The sequence below is a fragment of the Taeniopygia guttata genome, chromosome 1, assembly GCF_048771995.1.
Source record: "Taeniopygia guttata chromosome 1, bTaeGut7.mat, whole genome shotgun sequence".
NCBI lineage: Eukaryota > Metazoa > Chordata > Aves > Passeriformes > Estrildidae > Taeniopygia > Taeniopygia guttata.
Window position 1 is genome coordinate 76,023,004 of NC_133024.1, and position 22,472 is coordinate 76,045,475.

At 42.8% G+C, this 22,472-nt stretch overlaps 2 protein-coding genes and 1 long non-coding RNA gene across 14 annotated transcripts in view; 2 read left to right on the forward strand and 1 right to left on the reverse strand.

Moving 5' to 3' along the window:
* MBNL2 (muscleblind like splicing regulator 2) overlaps positions 1 to 4,598 on the forward strand; it is a 106,159-nt gene extending 101,561 nt beyond the window's left edge. For 11 of the 12 annotated variants that reach the window (XM_072926843.1, XM_041715192.2, XM_041715155.2 and 8 more), the window contains one exon: positions 1,634 to 4,598. In XM_072926843.1, the coding sequence (XP_072782944.1) occupies positions 1,634 to 1,761 (128 nt within the window). In that variant the 3' untranslated portion in view covers positions 1,762 to 4,598. 12 annotated transcript variants of the gene reach the window in all.
* Positions 4,187 to 21,671, reverse strand: LOC140684471 (uncharacterized). The gene is made up of 2 exons (XR_012056779.1): positions 21,420 to 21,671; positions 4,187 to 6,161 (listed from the first exon to the last, which is right to left on the reverse strand). It is a non-coding gene; the product is annotated as an uncharacterized lncRNA (long non-coding RNA).
* RAP2A (RAP2A, member of RAS oncogene family) overlaps positions 21,403 to 22,472 on the forward strand; it is a 31,568-nt gene continuing 30,498 nt past the window's right edge. Inside the window, exon 1 of the mRNA XM_004174737.6 lies at positions 21,403 to 22,361. Within this exon, the coding sequence (XP_004174785.2) occupies positions 22,048 to 22,361 (314 nt within the window). The 5' untranslated portion in view covers positions 21,403 to 22,047. The remainder of the gene's footprint in view (positions 22,362 to 22,472) is intronic.

The following is a 22,472-nucleotide window of genomic DNA, read 5'->3' on the forward strand; positions in this document are numbered from 1 at the left end:
ATCTTGGTCATTTCTTATTTTCAGCATGGCTGTGTTCTTTATACGTGTTGTCAAATCACTGTGCTGGAGCTGGACCAGGGTTATCACAGACAGGGCTTTATTATTTGAGCAAAGGTATTTCTTTGTTATTTCAAAAGGAAACAGAAGATAGGCGATAAGCTAACAAACTCACAATGGGTGGAAGTTCATTAAAAATGTATGTCCTTGTTGTGTGCATGATGTATTTAGATGTTAAGTCCTTTGGAGCAGCAGGTGTTCGTACAGTGTCATTACAACGGGGCCTCACGTGTCACCAGATTTCCAGGGCTGGTGGCAATCAAGGATAACTTTTTGGCTTGCTGGCAAGGTCCTTGGGTTCAGGGAGATGGTGCTTGTGTACAGAGAGCGAGGCAGGGCAGCTTTGAGGAGCAGTGGGGTGATGGGCAGGGGACTGGGACGAGTGCCTGCCACGCAGAGCCAAGCATGTTTCTTTTTGATGGTGTGTATGTCAGAGGTAGTATGTTGCTTAAGTTCCTTTCCAAACACCATTTCCCCCCCCACTTTTAATACAAATATTGCATTAAGTAGTGGTCTAGCTTCATAATACACAAGTAGGTCCAAGTGCTGTCATGACTGCCTTGCATACCACCTGCAAATACAGCTTAAAAATATGCCAATTGAAACAGGAAGAGCAGGCAATACACTCCTAATTCCTTGACTTGTGCTTAAGTTTGGAGCACAGGATACCAATGGCATGATGAAATATCACACCTCTGCCTTTTGATATCACTTTTAATGACAGCCATTTCAGGCAGGTGATGGAAATCTGAACCATTTTCCAATACTGTGAGAAGGTGGAGTTGGTTGCTTAGCACACTGTGCATTTAACCTTTGCAATATTGGAAGCACAAGTAAAATACACCTGTAAAATTATTATTTCACCCTCCATTTGAGACACCATGAAGGTGAAGCAGCAAGGTTAGTGACTAGTTAGGTACACAGTGGTACCACTATGGTGATCCCCCTAGAATCCTTGCTATAAGGAAGTGTGAGAAAACCTCTCAAGTTCACTGATCTGCAGTTAATTTTTTTAGGGATTAAGCAGCTGCTAAAAGTGCATTGAAAAGACACATTTGCTTCATAAAAACACCCTGCCCACTACATCTTTTTGCTTGTTAGTGGCAGGGAGCCCTCCCTCCACTGTTTCCCCTGATCATTCCTGACTTTTTGGCAGCACAGTGGGAGCTGGAGAGTTGCCCCAAGCACAGATGCACTTTTTTGAGCTCCTCCAGGAGGTGCAGGGCTTCCACCTCCACTGATAGGCAGGGCACTGAGGGTGCACACCCTGCCTATGGCCAGGCCCTGGATTCAGCACTGCCCTCCAGTATTTTGACACGTAAAGTGCTTCCTCTGCGTGTTCTCATGCACATGAGGACTTGTGTGCAGGGGAAGACAAGCAGGTGTGTGAGACACAAATGCCTCCCAGGCAGCCTGAGGACATGGGACGCTGTCCCACACGGGATGCTGTCCCAGACAGGACGATGTCCTGTGTGAGCTGTGCCTGAGCTCAGTTAGGCCACTGCCGGCCGCCTGGGCTCACTGCTCTCCCCGTGTCACCTAAAAGCACGATCACGCTTTCCCTTTCTCTCAACAGATAATCCTGAAATAGCCGGCAGGAGCGGAACAGAGTGTCACGAAGCCTCCCTGCGGACGGCCAAGCACGGCTACTGTACATACTACCCCGTCTCCTCCTCTCTAGAGTTGCCACAAACTGCATGCTAAGTCAAGAATTTGTTCTTATGGACAAATCAAAAACTCAAAAAAGCTAGTGCTGCTATGTCATATATGAATATTAAATATGGTATGCTTACTATACTCCAACCTAAAATAGTTAACTACCTGATACCAGCTGTGATGTTTCAAGACATAAAGGATAACATTTAGTTTAAAAGATTTTCTAAGCATAGTTTAATTATTGCAAATATTGTCGTTTCTCCATAACTACACCTAACAAAAATGGTCCAGATCAGTTAGTCTCGAGAGATTCCATGTTTATGAATCTTTCGAGCTCAGCAATAATTGAGTTGCATTGACTAAAAACTTTCCCCAGTTGCAGGTTTAATTTCCACCCAAACTATGATTCGGGGTTTTCTTCTCAGTTAAAAAAACTCTTGGTTGTGCTCCCGTGGTGAGTTGATTCCAAGACAGAGGAGGTGAAACGCAGCCCGGTGTCCTGCACATCATCCTGCAAATCTGATATTTTAGCCAGAAGTCCAAAGTAAAGCACAAAGTCTTTAGATGCACATGGTTGGTGTTTGACTTGTATGGAGAAGTTGCATTTGAATCATAGCAGAATAGCGGAAGAAATTTTAAAAATTTTGCACAGTATGAACTTCATACCCCTTTCAATCCCCAAAAGAACAAAGTCTTGAGAATATTATTTTACGAGTATATTTATAATGTTTTTAAAATAGACTTTGCAGAAGTGCCTAAATTTTTTCACATCAGACTTGATGAAAATGAGCCTGATGCCAACAGTCAAATCTCATCAGACGTGAATAATCTTTGAAACTCATAGTCAGGTTACCAAAAAGATCCAAGCTGTTAAGAAGTAATTTCTAGAAGTGTAAAGTCAAACAGGGAAAAAAAAAAAAAAAAAAAAACCAAGACCAAACTAACAGAAGAAAAGGCAAAAAAAAAAAAATAAAGGCTGTAGATGAAGAGATTGTATGATACTCTAATTTAATTAAAATTCAGTTGAGTCACTGAAACTTCATAGGTGACTTTAATCTAGGCTATTAACTGAACACTAAGAATGTAGAATGAGATTCAGTTTAATAAATCATTACTGTATTTGCATTTTTTTAATTGGATTATAGGATTGTAACCAGATTAGAGTGGAGAAAATAGTTCTTTTAATTGTTTTCATTTACAAACATATTTTATGTCACAAAAGTATGAAGATATCTTTAATACAATTATATACATGTTATATATACATACATACATATATATGGATGAAGCAGATTTTAATGTTGTTTACTTTTTTAAATACTTTGTTGATTTACAAGGTAATTATATATGTATAATTAAAAATTCATTTGTTTGATTTGAGATTTGTTTCAAGCACTATTGTACCAAATATTTCATATTTCACATTTTATATGTTGCACATGTATCACATAAATGACATAGTTTTTAAATTATTGTTTAAAAAAACAAGACAGCTGTTAAAAGTGGATATTATGTATAATTGTTTGCAGCATAAGTTTTCTATGTGGACATTACTAGTGATTGCAGTATTTTAACTTAACCTCTTCAGATTGATTGTAAACTATTTTAAACTTCGGCAGCACTGCCTGTTCTGAACGACTGAAGGCACTAACCATATTATTTGTCTAGGAAATTGTTTTCCAGGCTAAATCTTGTTTGTCCGATGTCTAATTACTATCTATTTATATATAAAGCTGGAGATTTGATCATCCGAAAGAAAAAAAAATAATCACAATTTGGTTGTAAAATTAACATAGTGCTTGTAACGTTGCGTTAGTTTAATTTGTGGGAAAATAACGTATCTTAACTTGTTACTTTAGCAGTTAAGGTATCACCATTATATACTATTAAAACACTAATATTTGTAGACTTTCTCAGTCATTATAACTAGGTAGTTGACACTGCAACTTGCCTATATCTGTCAAAGTTGTTTTTATTTTTTTATAATAGTTAATTTAGGCATTTGGGTAGCTTATTGTATAATACTAAATGGTAAATTATCCATGTTTAAATATTTTATGTAGATAACTCTTCAAGACATCATTTTGTGTGAACTTTTTATGTTCCAAAATTACTGTTATTCTATGTTTTTTACAATTAATCCAATATTCCTATTTTTTGCCCATGGATGACGACGCTTCAGATACATCAGGTCTTTCATCCAGATAAACTGACAGACAAAAAGAGAAAATGTATTTTTAATAAGAGATCCACTTTCCGACTTTATGACTTTGTAATATTCCTGAAAACTGTACAAGTACAAACCTGTGCTAACAGTAAGGAGGCAATTACAGATATGTGCAAATACGTGTACAACAGATTCTGCATTTTATTTATTTATAAAGTAATTTTATAGACTGTTTCAAAATTTGGGAAGATCTAAAACTATTTTTCTGTATAAATATTATTTGCCAAAACTTTGTTTATATTTAAAAAAAAAAAAGTCTAATGAAAATGATTAAATTTTAAATGCTTTGTTTAATTAAAAAGAAATACAACAAGAAATATAACCCCCTAAAAGAACCATGAGATGGGCCAACACGGAGACAGTAAATACTGTAGCTGGGACATGGTTTCAAGTGACTTGAGATGTCTCAGTGCTTATTTTCTTCAAAGGATACAGCACCTCACCAAAATACCTTTTTGTTTGCCTCTCTCATCCAGCATAATTGACAACACGTACAATGAATATTTCAGTAACAGTTAAATGAAACCCCTCCATTCACTCCTTTACCACATATATAATTACTAGTGGTCTGTTAAATAGCCATTCTATTTCTGTTGTGACGTTAAATTCATTCACCCAATGTACAACCACTGAAATAAAAAGAAGCATTTTAAAATGAGAGCGGAGTCGGGGCGATCCTTTCTTGTAGCACGCTCTGGGAAGAGGGGCCTGGGGTAACAAAAAATAGGAATCTTTAGAAGGTATGTATTTTTTAAATTTTATTTTTTCCTTAATTGCTTGTTCAGGTAACAAATCCTTAAGTGCAGTCCCCAGGTGCCGGACATGCAGATGCTGTGTGAGGAAGCCCATGCCCTTCTCCTGCACCACACAACTCCAACAGCCAGCCCGACCCTTTGCCTCCCACCCATGCATGCCGGGGTGCAGGCAGGCACTGGTTATCCCAGGGGTATGGCTCACAATTGCCTGACCATTATGGTGAAGTTTTGGTGGCTCATCCATTGCATCTTCTTTTCTTTCCTACATCTTGAAGAGTGTTACACCAACAAATAATCCCTGTTATCTGCTAGTTCCTCTGGAGAGAGCAGTATGACAAAGGGGTTGTGTGCCCACAGGCAGATTGCATGGCAAGCTAGTGACAGAGGAGGGATTACATTAAACACTCTGGCTGGCAGCTCCGTGGTTACTTCACATTGCATTCTCTGATTTTTTTTTTTTTTTAATGCTTTTAAAGAAAGGAAATACAATTCCTGCAGACTCAAGAAGAGTTTGTGTCATAGTGTTGTCTACACTTCATCAGCACAGGGCTGGTTTGAAAAGAGCCCAAAGTCACAAGTGATGTTGAAAACCACCAGGTCAACCAGTCCATGTGGATGTATCACAGACGTACTGAGCCAGAAGCCTGCTGATAATGGGTAGGTGGGATGGAGAGGAGAAATAGGATGACTTGCAGGGACAGGGAAGGACTGGAGCATTAGAGGGTTGCAAGGGCATTGTAGAGCAGAAGCAGCAAATGATTAAAATTCAACTCCTAATGACTCAGGAGCGGGAAGCCTGTCTGTTGACACTTTCTTATGTTAAACCCCACCCTGGACAGTTGTCAGCTGCCAAGAAGGGTCAGGACATGTCACTTTTCTTGTCTAAAAGCTGCTTTGTTTCTTGTCAACTTTGACACTTTCTCGGCATTGAAGTGCTCATGGAAGCCATGAGCTTTCAAGGGCCAAAGCAAACCCAGTGTCTGTACACGTCCATGTGCAGAGCATCCCATCTTCAGATAACATCAGAGTTTCCAAAATGGAGCAAGTTACTTCTAGAGAAGAGCCTTTAGAAACCTTTGGTTTTCCCCCCGTGCTTGGCCAAGCACCTCCCATGGCTGCACGTGGGGTAGCCATAGCCATAAGACTTACTCTCTATGTTTCGCTTGGTTGCCAGTTCAAAAGTCTGAAGTAATCTGAGCCCTGGGGTGTTTTTGCAGTCCACTGGAATTAAAATCATGAAACAAACAAAAAAAAAAGGAGATGTACTGTTTGAGTGATCAGAGACTGCTGGGATAGTTTTGCATGTTTGCATACAGCAAAAAGGAAGCCCAAACTGGTTGAACCTTGTTCATGCTGCACTTTGGGTGTGACTCTTGAGCAAGTGTCTAAAACAGCAACTGGGTTTTCTTTCCAAAAGAGTTGTTTAACTCCAGAAGAGAGTCCAGGAACAACCCAATATTTCTGTACTGTGGGTGACAATAGATAAAAGGACTTGTGAGCAAGACTGTACAATAGTGCAGGCATTGCATCCCCCGCTACTGACATTTACTGCATGAATTCATTAGATCAAAAAAAATACCTCGCCTGGAATTGCTGAAGACCTTCCTTGGCATCTGATCATACCGTCATCTGAGCATACCATGCTCTTTATGCCTCCAATCAGTTCTCTAACCAAGCCTTTTGTGCAGTAGCCTGCCTTTTTAATGTCATATAATTGACAGTTCTAGAGGCTTTTTTACACAGGTCAAGATGATGTTTATTGCTGGAGTGGGTGTGTGTGAGAGTAAAATCACCTCAGCTGTTGCATTATTGCTGGTATATTACCTGCATAAAGGTATGGAATAGATAATTTGATTATCTGTGAATGGATAAATTATGGAAATGCACACTAAAGTGTTATTCTTCTAATTCTGTAATTATAGAAACCATAGAAATAGTAGAAAATAAATTACATCATAAAAATACCTTCTGCTGTAACTGGGGGAAAAAATGCAATACTAAGAAATGTGAAAGGAAGTTATTGGTGTGAGCTGCTTATTTAATGCTGGGTTGGAGTTGCATTATTTCCAGCAAGGCTTCTTGCAATGTGAGGAAGACACTTGGCTTTATGATTTAGGAAAATCACTACAGGAAAGACGCCCTGTTCCTCTCATCTTCAAAGGGCTGGATTTGGATACTACTTGTAAGGTAAACAAATTCTGGTGACTGTCTTCCTTAGTCTTAATTGTCACAAAACAGTCAAGGTGTGGCCTGTGTGGTTCCTCAGAGGGTCACCAGACCAAAGAGATGCCAGGATATGGAGGTGTCAAGGGTGACCACAGTGGTGTGAGGTTCACCTTGTAGGAACAGCCCCCAGGGATGGTCATGGAGGTACTGCCTGTGCTAAACCTGAGCTATGTTTGCATTTGCCACAACTGCCTCTTGTTTTCACACAGGGCTAGAAGGAAGAAGTGCTTTTACTTCCTTGGGTTATGGTTGTAGCCACTGTACTGAATGTCAGTGGAGCACATCTAGAGATGCTAAAGTTGGTAGCTTACAGCACAGCTCAGGACTGCAAGTAGGCAAGTTTTTCACACTTGGAAAACTGCTAGAGTGGGATCCAGCTTTTTTCTCTGTAGCTGCGAGCTTCAAATGGGACACTGCAGAGTACCCCCTTGGCCTAAAGCTGCTGCTGTGGAGGAGCACAGGTCTGGGTGAGTGTGTTAAGTCTGCCAGCCCCATGCAGATGTCTCAGGTACTCTACAACACCTTAGATGAGTTTATTCAATGAATCCCACCTGTTTTCACAAAGGACAATGGTTTTGATGGCTTTTAAAACACCCATCATGCACATGAAATCACAAGATCATGAGATTGACTGAAATTGTCTGATAGTTAAAAATCCTGATCTTCTCTGTAGGTATTTGGAGGATGTTCAGCTTGCATATTTAAGCTTTTTCTCTCCTGCTATGGTACCTAGAAAATTTTTTCATGTCACCTAACATGTTCCTACGCTCACAGATGTAAAGCTAGAGCAGTTCACAAAATCCTTGAGAAACTCATAAAAATTTACAACAGGAATTCAAGCAGTTTTTATGTCTTACCATGTTGTAGGGAAGTCACAAAATATGGTAACCCTTTATATGTGATGATTTCTTCAGGCTTAACTTCCACATGGACTTTATTTAATTATGCCAATGAAGGTGTGATGTTATTAGTACAACATAGGCTGAGTGCAGTTGCAATGGGATGGACTGTCCCTGTATGCAAATAAATTGTTCCGTTTAACATGTGAAATGACTGTACCCTACTCTATCCAAATTAGTTATGTTGCTTTAATTTCTCCAAGCCTTGATAACAAGCTGTCCTTAGACAGGTGCTGGTAGAGCCTACACGTTCATTTCAAGGTTTAAGATAAATGATGATGAAAGGTAAGAGTCCCGTTTTGTGTCCTTCCTCAAGCCAGATAGGCTCGAAATAAAAGTTATATAAGCAAGTACACGTGAAAGAGAACTCAATAGGAAAAAGTGGTCAGCCTTAAGCAATTTCATGGTGGACTTCCTAACTACAGAATGGGATAGAAAGTGTTTTTCCTTTCTATTACCTTAAAAGTGGCTACTTTATACCCATTCCAGAGGAAGTAAATGAGATTTAACTCTTCTAATAGAAAATCAATGCACTCCTCCATGAGAGTGAACTTTGCAGGAACAGTCACTGGAGGAAGTCCCTGGGCTGATGGTATTGCCCAGTCTTCCTGTTATCTCAGAATTCATGGTAAGTGCTTCTGGGCAGCAGTAGATGCATGCTGGCAACTCCTGCTGTGGCAAGGGACTTCTCATTTTATTTCATTTTAATTACATCATGGGAGAGGCTGGACTTCTTCAAGTCCAGTTTTGTCTGGAGTTGCAGGTACGTACGGGAACTATCGTTAGGTGTTTTTCTCACGAACTTGTTAGATTGATTACTCTGGTGCCCCCAACATAAGGAGGGTGTGTACCTGTTGGAGTCAGTCCAGGGAAGGGCCATGAAGATGATCAGAGGCCTGGGGCACCTCTCCTGAAGGTAGGCTGAAAGAGTTGGGGTGATAACTTGGAGAAGAGAAGGCTCCAGGGATACCTTAGAGCACCTTCCAGTACGTAAGGGAGGCCCATAAGAAAGATGGCAAGACTTTTTAGTACGGCCTGTTGTGATAGGACAAGGGAAAATGGTTTTAAACTAAAAGAGGGTAGATTTAGATTAGATATAAGACAGAATTCTGTTTTTTACAATGAGGGTGATGAAAAACTCAAACAAGTTGCCCAGAGAAGTTGTGGATGCCCTATCCCTGGCAACATTCAAGGCCAGGCTGGATGGCACTCTGAGCAACTTGGCTGAGTTGATAACAAGCTGCCCATGGTAGGGGATTGGTCTATATGACATTGAAAGGTCCCTCTACGACTCTATTCAGAGAGCCTATAAAGCACATGAAACCAAATTAAATCCAATTGTCAGCCAGCTCGGCACTCTTACTTGCAGCCACTCTATTTGCCAGTTGTAGCAGAGTATGGATCACCTGAACAGTGGCAATAGTTTCTTCTTTCTTTTCTGTGTGCAGGTAGAACAGAAACATGCTTTTACCACACAAAATTCAGGCCTTTTGCATTCAGCCCCAGGGTTCTTGTATAAGTAAATGGAGAGTGACTGAGGCACTGCCAGAGGGTTAACAACATTGAACTTCTAGGCAGACTTGCTTCTTCTGAAGCCTTTCTAGCCCTGCTGTCTACAGAGGTGGCTAGTGTGACCCCTCCTCCATCAAGCTGGGGCACACAGCAGGGTTCTGTGCATTCTCAATCCGGCCTCCAGCTCCTTCTTGCTCTGGCTTTCCCCCAAGCTTGTCGTCTAAGCTTATATGTACCATTGGAACCCCATGCCACCTACTGGCTTCCTTGCCTTTATTTTTGTCTGAGGGTGGAACCATCTTGTTCCCCTTTTCTTCCTTTGACTCTAGAGATGATGTAGGCTTTTACAGCATCATGTGGTTGGGGAGCATGGTGTGGCCCTTGCACCACCACAGGACTCTAATGGGTGCAATGAACTGATTCATCTTGCCCCCGCAGATTGAGCACACTGCCTGAAAGATGAGATGATTTAAGTGATCTGTTCTACAGTAATCAAACACCTTTCCCCACCACTACACATGCACATTAATGTGAATCCTTTACTGTTTAGAGAAGCTTCAGGGGGAAATGTCCATTTGCTAGTTAAGGAGAAGCATTAGACAATCCTCTCTTAATTCATGCACAGAGGCTTTTATCGTCACCCACTTGATTCTGCTGGCCTTCCTTAGGAGATCCATGGATCCAAATTAAGGGCCATGTTGTTCTTGACCATACAGAAAAGTTCCTTGCAAGGTTATGGAAGCCTTTGTGAGTCAGTTCCTGTGGAACTGACCAAATGAACTTCATAACTAAGGAAAGAAACCACAACAGTCTGAGCATTTACAGCATCATTTAATAATGGATTTGTTTTGCATGGAAGGTAAGGTGGTGTAAGCCTTCCTAGAGAGGATCTGCTCTCTCCAACATTCTGTGGACAGGAAGAAGGCAAATGAAGCAGGCTGACTGCAAATGAGTCTCCACCTCAGCAGCAGAAGCAACTCTCTGCTTACTATTATTTGGCCAGAGAAGTCTTTCAATCTTTCCCAGTGAAAGCTGTCCACAGCAAAGGGTTTGATGAGAGCTCCCTGGGTATGATGGAACCCCATGGAAAACAGAAGGTTCAAAGCAGTGAGAGGACATCACATGGTGAGAAGCCAGTTGGTGGAAGCCAAGTGCAGCATAATTATTCTCTTATTTGCTTTTCACCTCCATCTATGTCAGATGTTCACTCTAAAAGGCATTCCACCTTCCATCTTGATGGAAAGGACTTCCTTTTAGACCTGGCATTTGGGAGTTTTACATCCTTTCTTATTTGTTTCCTCTCCCTTTGTTTTAATTTTAGCCATTATGCAGATGACCCAATGCAATATGAGATCAGGCTTTGGGCTTTGGTGAATGCAGCAGATTACTCTTGAAGAGGAATGTATCAGAGGAATTGCTTTCAAATCCAAGTTTCCTGTGCGATATAATTATTCCTATTTAAATAAAGGACTTCAGCACTTCTACTCAGCAGCACCTCTCTATATAAAGTGAGGGCTGTTCCCTCTTGACACAGCTTTTTCTGCTCTTCTTAGAAAATGACTGTATTAAAACCAAACATTAGTCCATCAAAGTGCCTAAAATCAATGACCATTTTATATTCAATGGAATCCTTACTTTCTAAAAAATATCACAATGAAACTGCTCTATTTTCCTTCCCCTTATTGTTACTATTATTACCTCATGAATGCTCCAGAGAGAAACAGCTGCATCTCCTTTAGTTTTCAACTTCTAAGACCTAGCTGGATGTGGCTTCATGCTCTAGGAGTCAACAGACTCAAGACAATTTGCAATAAAACTACTAAAGAAAATGGCCCTGATAAGATGTGACATTTGTAAAACTTGGATTTAGTTTGCTCAGCAATGTTAACATTTCCCAAGGTGAGTTTTGTCTAGAAATGCATGCTGTGGCATCATGGTGTCAGAAGTTCCCATTCACAGGGGCTGATACCCACTGAAACATCCAGAGTTTTTGGTGGGGTCCCTCAGAAGCAAGACCTGCAGCAGCTGGACTTCACTGAGATTAAACACTTATTACTGGATTTGGACGCACAGCTGAAAGGAACAACTTGGGCTGAGTTACTTGAGCAGGGTATTAGGAGAAGCTAGTGTGGATTTATGGACACTGCCTGTGCTCTGCAGGAGCTGTGGGAAGCTGCTCAGCAGTGAAAAGTACCCTGTCTCACAGAAATGGAAGTACTGCATCTTTTTAAAAAATGTTTTTCTTTCAGGATCCCAAAATGTCTGTCTGTCTGTGGCAATCACTATAGGGATAATTAGATTGGCTGTCAACAAGCCACAGAAGGTCTTCTCAGGTGCCTGGTGCTTTGTCCAGCAGACTACTAGATTTACCACAGGAGCATCCTACAGCCTTCTGGTAGAGCTGAAGGCAATGGGAAGGCCCAAAGGAGAGGATTCAGTGGCACAGCCTGGGGAATATGTTTTAATTCTGTCAACACACCCTGTGTCAGAATCAAAACAGCCTCACCAGCTATCCTGTTCCTGCACATGAGAAATGGTATCCTTGTAAATAAATAAAAAAAACCCCAAAGTCCCCTAACCTATGGCATCAGAAGTAGCAGGACCTCTCTGAGAAGTTAGTAACAATGAAGAAGGAAAGTCTGTGGCCTCTACAGTAAGTCCTGTTGGCTTCTCCTTGTTGGGATTTTTTCTGCCAAACCTCTGCTGTATGCCACCACTGGCATCCCTGGTAGCCATCCCCTTGTGCCTCCTGTCAAAACATGGAGGAATTGGAGCACATGCAAAGACAGAAATATAAAAATGTCTTTTTCTACCACACTTGGAAAACACCCCTGTGGAGGACCTGAAGGAGCAGGTGAGTTTTACAAGGCCCGCTCAGCCAGCTAGGTTACAAAGGAGTCTCCTCAGCAGCAGCCCCCTTAAGGAGCCTGAGGCTATTTTTAAATCAGTAAAATTAGGAAGTCTGGGGGTTTGGGAGGCTAATTAGCTCCACAGGGCACCCACAGATCTCAGAGGCAGCTGAGGTGAGACAAAGCTTGCCTGCAATACACCAGCCTGTTTCTGCCCTTGAGCGTCCCTTGGCCACTTGATGGTCTCTGCTCAGCCAAGGGGCTGCAAAAGTTCCTTCCCTTCAGAAGAGAGACCTGGCTGGATTTGTGGCCCTCAGCCCACAGCCATCCCATTAATTTAATGCTGGTGACACAGGCTCACATGCAATTTTTCTCTCAGCTTCATCCCAGCCTCCCAGCAACTGCTCCTCAGCCTTTCCTGGTGTCTCTCCACACACCTTTACCCACACGGGCCTTGGCTCACTGCATCTTTCCCATGCTAGAAAAAGCACAAGACTCTTTTAGAGCATGTTATATCTGTTTAGAGGCAAACTTTGCATTTGTTTTGATGAAATGAAAATAGCTGGAGGTTTATGATGATAGCAGCCTGCAGCTATGCCTGCCAGTGCAGTAAACCTGCTGCAGGGAAGAATGGCTCTGCCCTCTGCTACTCCTGCCAGAAGCATCCCTGGCACCTCCCAGACTGCTGCATTTTTCCTCTGGATAAAGCTTGGATTGGCAAAAAGTGCCAGTTTTTAATCCCTGCCGTTTCTATCTCAGGGGAAAAAGAAAACAATTTTAAGAGCCTGCTCTTCAGGCATTTACATTCATAAAAATTTAGCCTGTCCAGTGTCCATCCACCCACCCCTGCAGAGGGGCACATTGCACAGGTAGAGCTGGTGAGGACCATTTAATTGTCCAAAACCATTTAATTTGTTTTGTCCTGACACAAAGGAAGCATCTGTGTGGGCAGAAGGGCAGAACTGCAGCACTGGAAAAGAATTTCTCCACCTCCTTCTGTGTGACTCCACAGGCAAGTGAGGGGCTTGGAGGAACAAAGCTTTCTCGTCATGTCAGATGTTCTTGAAAGGGTTTGTCCCTTACTTAGAACTGCCACTGCCTCTTTTGTCTACCAAAAACAAAGTGCATTTTTAGTGTCACAGTAAGGAGACAGCTTCTCTCCATCAATTTCCATCTGCAAGATGAAAATGGGAACAGCCTGGTAGGGGTTTTGCTGGAGACACGTGCAGAGCTGCTGAAGGCTCCCTTATCCCTGGCTCTGCTTCGCACAATGTTGCTTGAATCAAGGAATAAAAGGTAAGCATGCAGCCAGGACTGTACCAAAGGTGTTACTTATTTTGACCCTGGCAGGCTGAAGGTTCTGGTATTTACAAAGTGGTCCCACAAATCCCAGAGGCCATCTTGGGTCACATCAGCTAACATAGCTTTAAGATATTGGAGTTTATGCCAATTTATAGTAGCTGAGACACTAGCTGAAGCTTTTCAAGTCCATGGAAAACAATGCAGCAAACACTTCTTTTTTTTAATCTCCTTTATGTCTTCTTAACTACATACACACACACAAGTATTTAGACAACATATGCAAATTGAATTATCATTTTTTAAAACACTCCACCAGTTTTTCCAGCACCCTCTTAATAATTTTAAAACTTTGCTAATAAGAGTATTTTATGAAAAGCTAGTCCTTAACTAGACAGGTGGTGGCTGATTTGTATGGTTTAAGAGAACATTAGAGGGCAACAGCGGCCACTAATTTTGCTGTTCATGTCTCCCTCCGCATAAAGAAAGTCATCATGTTACCTGGTAAAAATACATTTTCTCTAAAATCAGCATGATGCATGCCAGTATCTTCACCTAAATGATGATTTTTCTCCAGAGGAGGCATGACCAGGCACTAACCACCTTAAGAAGATTGTCATGGAGTAGTTCTAGCATTTTCATCAGTCATCTAATATGCTCAGTATGTTCATCCCAAACCTACAAGGAAATATTGTTGGACTCTGTCCCAGAAATGCTATCTTGATAAAGTTCATCTCTGCACAGTGGGACCAGATCTATATGAAAGTCCCAAAATAATTCTGGAAAAAATCTAACATTAAGGATTTGCTGGTGTCTTGTGGGTTACTTCCAAATTATTTTGCAAGCATCTACCTGTAATTGTAACAGCTCTCACTGAAGGCCCAAGAGAAAATGCCAAGAGGGGCTGGAGCTAATTCTTTGTATTATTTTTCTCAAGCAAATGAGCTGCAGTTCTTAAAGCAAGATACGCAGTTCTCCTGCTTGCATGGGCCTCCCACTGTAACACACCTCTGAAAGAAAGGCTGCTTGAAAACAGTAGTCACAGTGTTACATTCACATACAGCACTGAAGACTTAAATAAGAGTATGAGAGCTTTGTACACCTCACAAACTCCTTTTAGTTTTTCCTTGCATGAGTCTTTTCTTTAGCCTCAGAATGATTTTATCATAAATTGATGATGTTGGGTCATCTTAAAGCATCAGCCACTGGCATCAAAAACATGAGATTCCTGTTCTGTTAAAAAAAATCCAAACAATCTATCCCAAAGAAGCAAAAAGAAGTAACAATAACTGAAGACCAAAAGGCAAACCCAATAGTCAGTGTTGGGAGACAATTATTTTCAGGCCCTTAATGTTTATCTCCGAAGGCCAGCACTTAGTAGCTCCTATGTTGATAAAAATCATATATAAACCACATGATCCTGAAGCATTCAGTTAAAACTTCCTGTTCCACTAATTAGAGGTTGGGCTCCACAAGCTCGTACAAGTAGAAACTCCAGACCTTCATGCAGAAAGAGACAATTACTGTACAGGTGAGAGCTGCCTCCCCACCCTTGTGTCACTCCTGAATTAGCTCCTATCTGTGCATTCACTGAGGGACGGAGGGAGGCAGGGAGTCCATGGCTGAGCTGGGACACTTGTCCACCTCCCTGTGTACACAGACAGGCAAACTGGCAGCTGGGTCTTTTCCAGGGTCTGTCACATCCCCCAGACAGAGACCAGCCCCCTTTAAACCTATCTCTCTGTGTCTGCCCTTAAAACCTGTCTCTCCCTTCCCAGGCCTTTCCCACTGTGACTGTGATGCTTGGCACAGCAACCAACTCCACCAGGACAGATGATGTAAATCCAAACATTCAGAAGAAACCATCCCTTTGGATATGCACCAAAATGACCTATTCAGTTTGAGTTCATGAATTAAATTGAATTTGTCTAAGTTATGACTGGATTATGTGAAATCAAGATTAAATGTTTCCCCTTTTTGTGTGAAAAGCTTATTGGAAATCTTAATTTACAGTATAACTCAGAGCAATTAAGACATCCTACATTTTCAATTCTGAATATTTTGCAAAAAAAAAAAAAATCACATAAAAAGAAAATATTATTGTAACTGCAATATTTACTGATGCCGAAAAATCTAATGTTCCCTGATGCTTATACAATGATTATTACAAAGAAGGACTTATTTTAAGTCTGATTCAGAAAAAAAAAGGCTGACTTATGACAGATATTGCAAAACTTTTGTATCTTAATATAAACTGACTATCATTGTCTTAACTTTCTCTTAAGTTTGATGATTGAATTTATTAATTTTTAAACATCATAAGGAGGAAGAATGGCAGTCAAATAGAAAAATAAATTACCTGGTTTTGGTTTCTTTTGCTGTGTTTTTTATATCTGGAAACCGACTTCCCCTGTTTTTACATCTGAACAACAGCTATTCAACTTAACTTTATTAGTGATGAGTATTTCTTACAAAACTTAAATATGCACTGGAAGTTTTAATTAAAATTAATTGCACCATCAAGGTTTCTCATTTGCTTTATAGGAAACAAGGAAAACTTTGCTGTGAAATGCCATAATACGTCAGCAGAAGTCCACCAAAACCACTGAAAACAGTAAAAATCAGGTCACAAGCTAATTCATACTATTTTCACTTTGATTTCCTGGCACTTTGGGGAATGGTTTATCAATTTTTAACTATTAACAAAAAGAGGGCCCAGGAGCAACTACTCTTTTTTAATTTAACCACCATCTTCAGTTAAACACAATGACCTTAACACATGACAGGGATGGCCAACTGACTGCATAAAATAGTTAAAATATCATCATTCCTACCCCTCAACAAGTGATCCCCTTCCTTTAACAGTTAACCTGCAGTGTTAGGAAAGATCAATAACAAGAAAGCTGTGGGGATCTGTGGACCTATCGAATTTTGAAATAAACCCATGGGACTGAAGCTACCTTAATGCTCCTTTCTGTTTAGAAAATTAAATTATAACTGAGAGAAGACTTTGGTATGTCTATTCCTATTGTTTACATCTCTTTCAAACTGTAAAAAACCAGAAGAAACCAAATCCTGGGGACTGGATCACACAATTGAAAGTGGCAGGTACAGCAATTTAATGAGTATCTATTGGTGGAGCCACAGTAATTGTGTTCACACTGGTTGTCCTCTCTAGTTGTAAGGTAAAACATATTAATTGAATCTTGTTCTGCTGGAATGTAATCTCATTTGTTTTCCCTCACAACACAAAAAGGTCTCTTGCGAATCAATAGGTGGGGGGTTAAACTGTTTTTTAAACTAAGGATGTTAACTCAACACTGAAAGTTAACAGTTAATTCTGTTCTTCTTTCATGGCTGAGCCCCTGGCAGCTAGGAATTATAAAACAATTTGTATTGATAGTCTGGGTCACTTTCTACAAATTCAGTGAGCTGAAATAGCCCAGCACGGGTGTCAGAGGGAGAAAGGCAATGTGGGGTTGGGCAGAGCTGGGGAGCTAACAGAGCCAGCTTCTAGGGTCTGCTTTCACCCCCATGGATCACAGGAAGTACAAGAGACCACTTCAAAGTTTGGTACTCTGACTCTAAATGTGCTTTAAGTGAAAGCTATAAGCAATTAAAACTGAGCAGAAAAGAGCTTCCCAAAGAACATTTCCGATCAGCTGGTTTAAAATCTCCCCACTCAGCATGCTTGGCTGCTGGGAATCCATGTGCTAAAGTCTCGGTTTTGCCAAGAATTTCCTAGGGCTTACCAGAGCTTTGTGATTTGTCTTCCCCAAAACCAGTTACCAGAACTAAAGCATAGCAATACTGATGACCATCACTACACTGGACAGATCAGCCTAATTTACCAGCTTAGGGTACTGAGCCCAGGATGGCACATGGGAATGAATCCCTGCACATAAGGATCTGTTAGCCCCAGCCAATGCAGACATGTAATGATGACTGTAATTCATCACTGCAGATTTTGACTCTGCCTTACAGGGACATCTGTGGAGAGCTGCTATCTCATCTTGGCACAGAGCACCCCTGACTTCAGTGAGGCTAGACACAGAGACAAAAGTCATCTCACTCAGAGCTCACACAAGGCTTCACCACTACAAACTAAAGCACGCTCACCATACCTTCCAAAACAAGGGCTTAGATTTGCTCAAGAACAAAACAGAAAAACCCAAGCAGAGCTCAAGAGCTTCTGTAACATGCTCTTCCAGTGTGGTAAATTAAATCCCAAATCCTAGTCCCACCAGCAGGCTGGAGATGGTGCTGGCTGTCACTGATGGGTTCTTGGGTGATCTGAGCTGCCACTCGACTGCTGCCAGACATAACGGAGGAGGTACACTCAAATAGTTCCTGCTCTCACCTAGGAAGCATGAACAAAGGTGTCAAACATTTATAATTTTCCACTTGGTAAAAGAATGGGTCAACTTCACTGACGGTGTGAAAGGGAAATTACCAGTGTGATCACCTGGTTAGGTGCTAAAATGCTAAGGACAAGGTAAGCCAAGTCAGCCACCTTTCACTGCAGCTAGCTGCATCCTCAATTGGCTAACAACTTTATAGACAGTACTAACAAGGCAATTTATCTAGCAAGAAATATTAAAGACTAAACAAAATCTTAATCTTTAACATTTCCTAAATACTGCAATGGCACACAGGAAAAATCCATGTGATGATGGAACTGCACTGACAGCCTGAATGTAAACACATGATGGTAAGCAAGGACAGGAAATCATGTTCTACTAATAAGCACTTAAAAGAACACTTGACCATGGAAAACAAATGTATACCAGAACAGTTTGTAGCACACACAGCTTTATCTCACACATTTTCTTGTGCTTCAGGGTCAGAAGACCATCATCAGCTCTCAGAGGGAGGGAAGTACAGATTCTCCCATCTTTCATGCTGTACATCTTGTGACTGATACTGTTAGTATCAGTGAAGAATTGGCAAATCCTGACTTTGGAATAGAACTAGATACTAGAGACCGTTTTCTTCTTTTAAACACGTGCTCTAATGCATAGTCAGAGGCTACAATAGCTACCAAAAAAATTACAAACTAGTGCATTGGTTACTGCACAAGATAAAAATTCAATATTTACTGAGAAACTCCAGGCTACCATAAAACAGTGCAGTAAGCCGCAGGCCACTGAAGCTTGAAGTAAGACAGCTCGATACAAGACATAAAAAGACTTGAGAAGTGAGCAATAAACTGAAGTTTCTAAATCCTAGGAAGCCAGCAAAAGCCCAGCTGTACAGCACAGGGGGACTGGATAACTCTCGAGTCTCCTGTGAGAAGCTAAAAAGGAAGTCACGCTGGGAAAACATGCTGTGGGCTGAGATATTTGCCTGGCAAGCCTTGCCCAATTCAATCCTTTATGGCAGGAAGTTTCTCTTTCCCTGCAACTTACTACCTTATTTTTTTTTCTCCCGTTCTTCAGTAAAGAATAACAAATATAAGTAACATGCAATAAAAAAAGACTGGCAGTACCTAAATGACCCCATGTTCTCCACCCCACTATAAATAACCCCACATAACTGATACTGTATTTGTTTTTAGGGTTGAGCCTCCAGCACTTATTAGGTGAATTTTCAGTGTTGTTGTTTTGTCAGATGAATTACAATCAAAAACAAAGTTCAGAAAAACGGGGCAATGACAAAATGTTCAGCCTCAAAACAGCTATGGCGAGATCCTTGGGAAGAGTCATCCATTCACAGCATCCAGCACTTTCTCCAGTTGACCATCCCACATTTTCTCTTACATCCTCCATACGCTATATACACCATCCCTCTGTATTTCTGGTTTCTACATTTCTTAGGTCCCTGCATATATTATTAAGAAAAATAATATTTTGCTGCCCATCAAATCTAAGAGACTGGTGTAAATCTCCTTAGTGGGAGCATTCCTGTTACCTCTTTCTGAACTCTGGCCTTCCCACCCGCCCCATCATGAACCAGCAGTTGACAGCTTCTTTTTCTGCTGAACATCAGGAGGTTGCTCTGGTCTCAGGATGAGTCAGGGAGGCCCAAAACTCCTCCCTCCAACACTGATCACTTAAATCTGTTTTGTATAATTACATATAATCTTCCTATTCCGATGCACAACAAATTTTAAAGCCCGTTAGATTAAGTCAATTTTCACTGTTCTTCATGGAAGACAAAATCCTCACTGCACTGAGACAGGGCTTAGTTTTCTATCTAGGTTATAATCAGTTTAGATCTGTGCTCTTCCATCAGCGTTGCTCATTAGGTTAAATGCCTGCTCGGTTGAGCTTGACTCCACCCTGCCTTACTGGTTACTCATAACTCTCCCCTGCATTTGCTTTTCCTAGGTTAATCAAACAAACATTCCCAGTGCACTCTTGTAGATAAGCTTTGCTTTCATCTCCAGTAACCCTCCTGGAAGTATTTCTGTACAAACTCCTCTTTCCTGGACATGATTTATCAGAACTGGATACAGTAATGTCTCCCCAGTCACCCAGAAGCTTGGCTGTGCGTACACCACTGTCACACTCAGTTTTTTCACAACCACATTAAATTGGCAGCCTGCTTTCATTGTTGACTAATAAATCCAGGTACTTTCCCATTACTCTGCTGGAGAGTTCCTGGAAATACACTACAAATAGTTATTAATCTGTATACTTGTTACAGTTAATTAATCTCTTACTGTTAATTAATTACAGTTACTTAATCTGTACAATAGTTATTAATCTGTACAGTATCTTGTATTTTGTGATATTACACATTCTTGTAGGCTCATTTCTAATACTTGAAGGTCTCAAGTCACCAACAGAAATTAGGTCATTCATTGAAACTATTACTCAGCTCTGACCAGGCTCTGCAATATTTACAAATGAATTCTGACAGTCCTATAAAAACCTGTCTACCTCTTTCATACTGATATATTTAAATCACTCAAATACGTGCGGTTTCCGGTTTACTTCGGCAGCTCTGGACATGGGAACTGCAAGAAGCTGGCAGATAATCTTCCTTCTCCTTGAAGCACCAAGGCTATTGCCATCCTACTACAAAAAATCTGTTTTGAAGCCTTGCAATTAAAAAAAAAAAAAATAATCAAAAACACACAGAAGAAAAGCCAAACAGAAAACCCAACCAAAACACTGGGAAGTTTAAAATACTGCACTTGGGAAGCATTTAACTGAAAGATTTGGACAGGGATAAATGTGCTCCAAAAAGCCCTTAATACGTCTGCCACTGTTAGGTTTGGAAATATGAAAACAAGCCCAAAAGGAAGCAGAACTGGACTTGCCCAGAAAGCAGGCAAACACCTTGGGCCTTACTTCAGATGAAGATATGACAATGCAGTGGGAAGAACAGCACAAGAAACACAGCACCAGGATTGGGCTCATTTCTGACAGCCAGAAAGCATTTTCAGAAAGCATCTGAACAGCAGACTAAGGGCTCTGGCTGACCTTCAACCCTCTGATGGAAACGAAGTCTTTACTCCCTGTATCAAATAATTCTAACCAATTATGACTGACAAAAAAAAAAAAGAAGGAAAAAAAAAAAAAAAAAAGAAGCGTTAAGGAGTCTGTCTCATTGCAGACAGGCAAGCATACAAGAAGCATACAAGTGAGCATCTTTCCGGAATACCAGTTCCTGGGAGGAACTGTGAATTCCATCCCATCAATCATCTTCATTTTCTATACTGTTTTGATGGAGCACTTTTCCCAAAGTGTACCACCACCACTTTTTCTGGCCCCTTCTCTCTATCAGAAGGGGACGAGAAGGCAGGCACCCGCGGCCAACAAGCGCCTCCGGTCGCCCCCTTGCAGGCACAGCCCAGACCGCAGTGCGTCCAAAGGGATCCAACGCGCGCCGGATCGCTGTCACGGATTTGATTAATCCCACTGACTCTTACACCCAGCAGCGGGACTCCCACGGCTAGAAAGCCGCCAGGTCCGGAGCGGCCCGAACTTACCGCGCCGGAGCCGCCTCCCCGCCGCCCGGGAAGCGGAACCGCGGGAGCCCGGCCCGCGCTCCCATTGGCTCGTCCCGCCCCCGCCCGCTGCCCTTCCCTCTCGGAGCCGGCCCGGCAGCAGGGCCCGGGGACGCTGTGTCCCAGGGCGACGGCGCCGGGCGAGCGACGGCACTGCGGGGGATGCGGGAGGGGGAAGGGACACGGGCGGCAGCGGCGGCAGCGGCGGCAGCGGCACCGCCCGCCGGCATCACGTGCGGCCGCCGCGCCCGCGGGCAGGAAGGGGGGCGCGCCACGTGACGGGGCGGTGCCCGCCCCCTTCCTCCTTCTCCTCCTCCTCCTCCCCGCTCTTTCTTCCCCCGTCCCGCCCCGTTGGCTGTTGCCGTGGCGACACGGGAAGGAGGAGGCGGGGCCGCCGCCCCACCCCGGCCGCGCCGCAGCCCGTGAGCGCGGCCCCGCCGCCGGCAGCGCCGCCCAGGAGCCGCCGCGGCGGCCCGGAGCATCCGCCGGGCGGGGAGCGGAGCGGAGGCGGCTGCGGCGGCGGGCGCAGGGCGGGGCGGCCGATGGCGGGGGGGTGAGGAGGGGCCGTCGGCAGGTGCGGGTCGGGCGGGCGGTCCGCGCTGGCGGGAGGATGCGCGAGTACAAGGTGGTGGTGCTGGGCTCGGGCGGGGTGGGGAAGTCGGCGCTCACGGTGCAGTTCGTGACCGGCACCTTCATCGAGAAGTACGACCCCACCATCGAGGACTTCTACCGCAAGGAGATCGAGGTGGACGCCTCTCCTTCCGTCCTGGAGATCCTGGACACGGCGGGCACTGAGCAGTTCGCCTCCATGCGGGACCTCTACATCAAGAACGGGCAGGGCTTCATCCTCGTCTACAGCCTGGTCAACCAGCAGAGCTTCCAGGACATCCGACCCATGCGCGACCAGATCATCCGCGTCAAGAGGTGACTTGCCCGGCGGCCGCTCCTCCGGCGGCCGCGCCCGACGCCCACCTGCGGCCCGGCCCGCCCCGCCGGGGCCTGCGGGCCGCCCGTCCCCCCCTCCGTGCCCTCCTC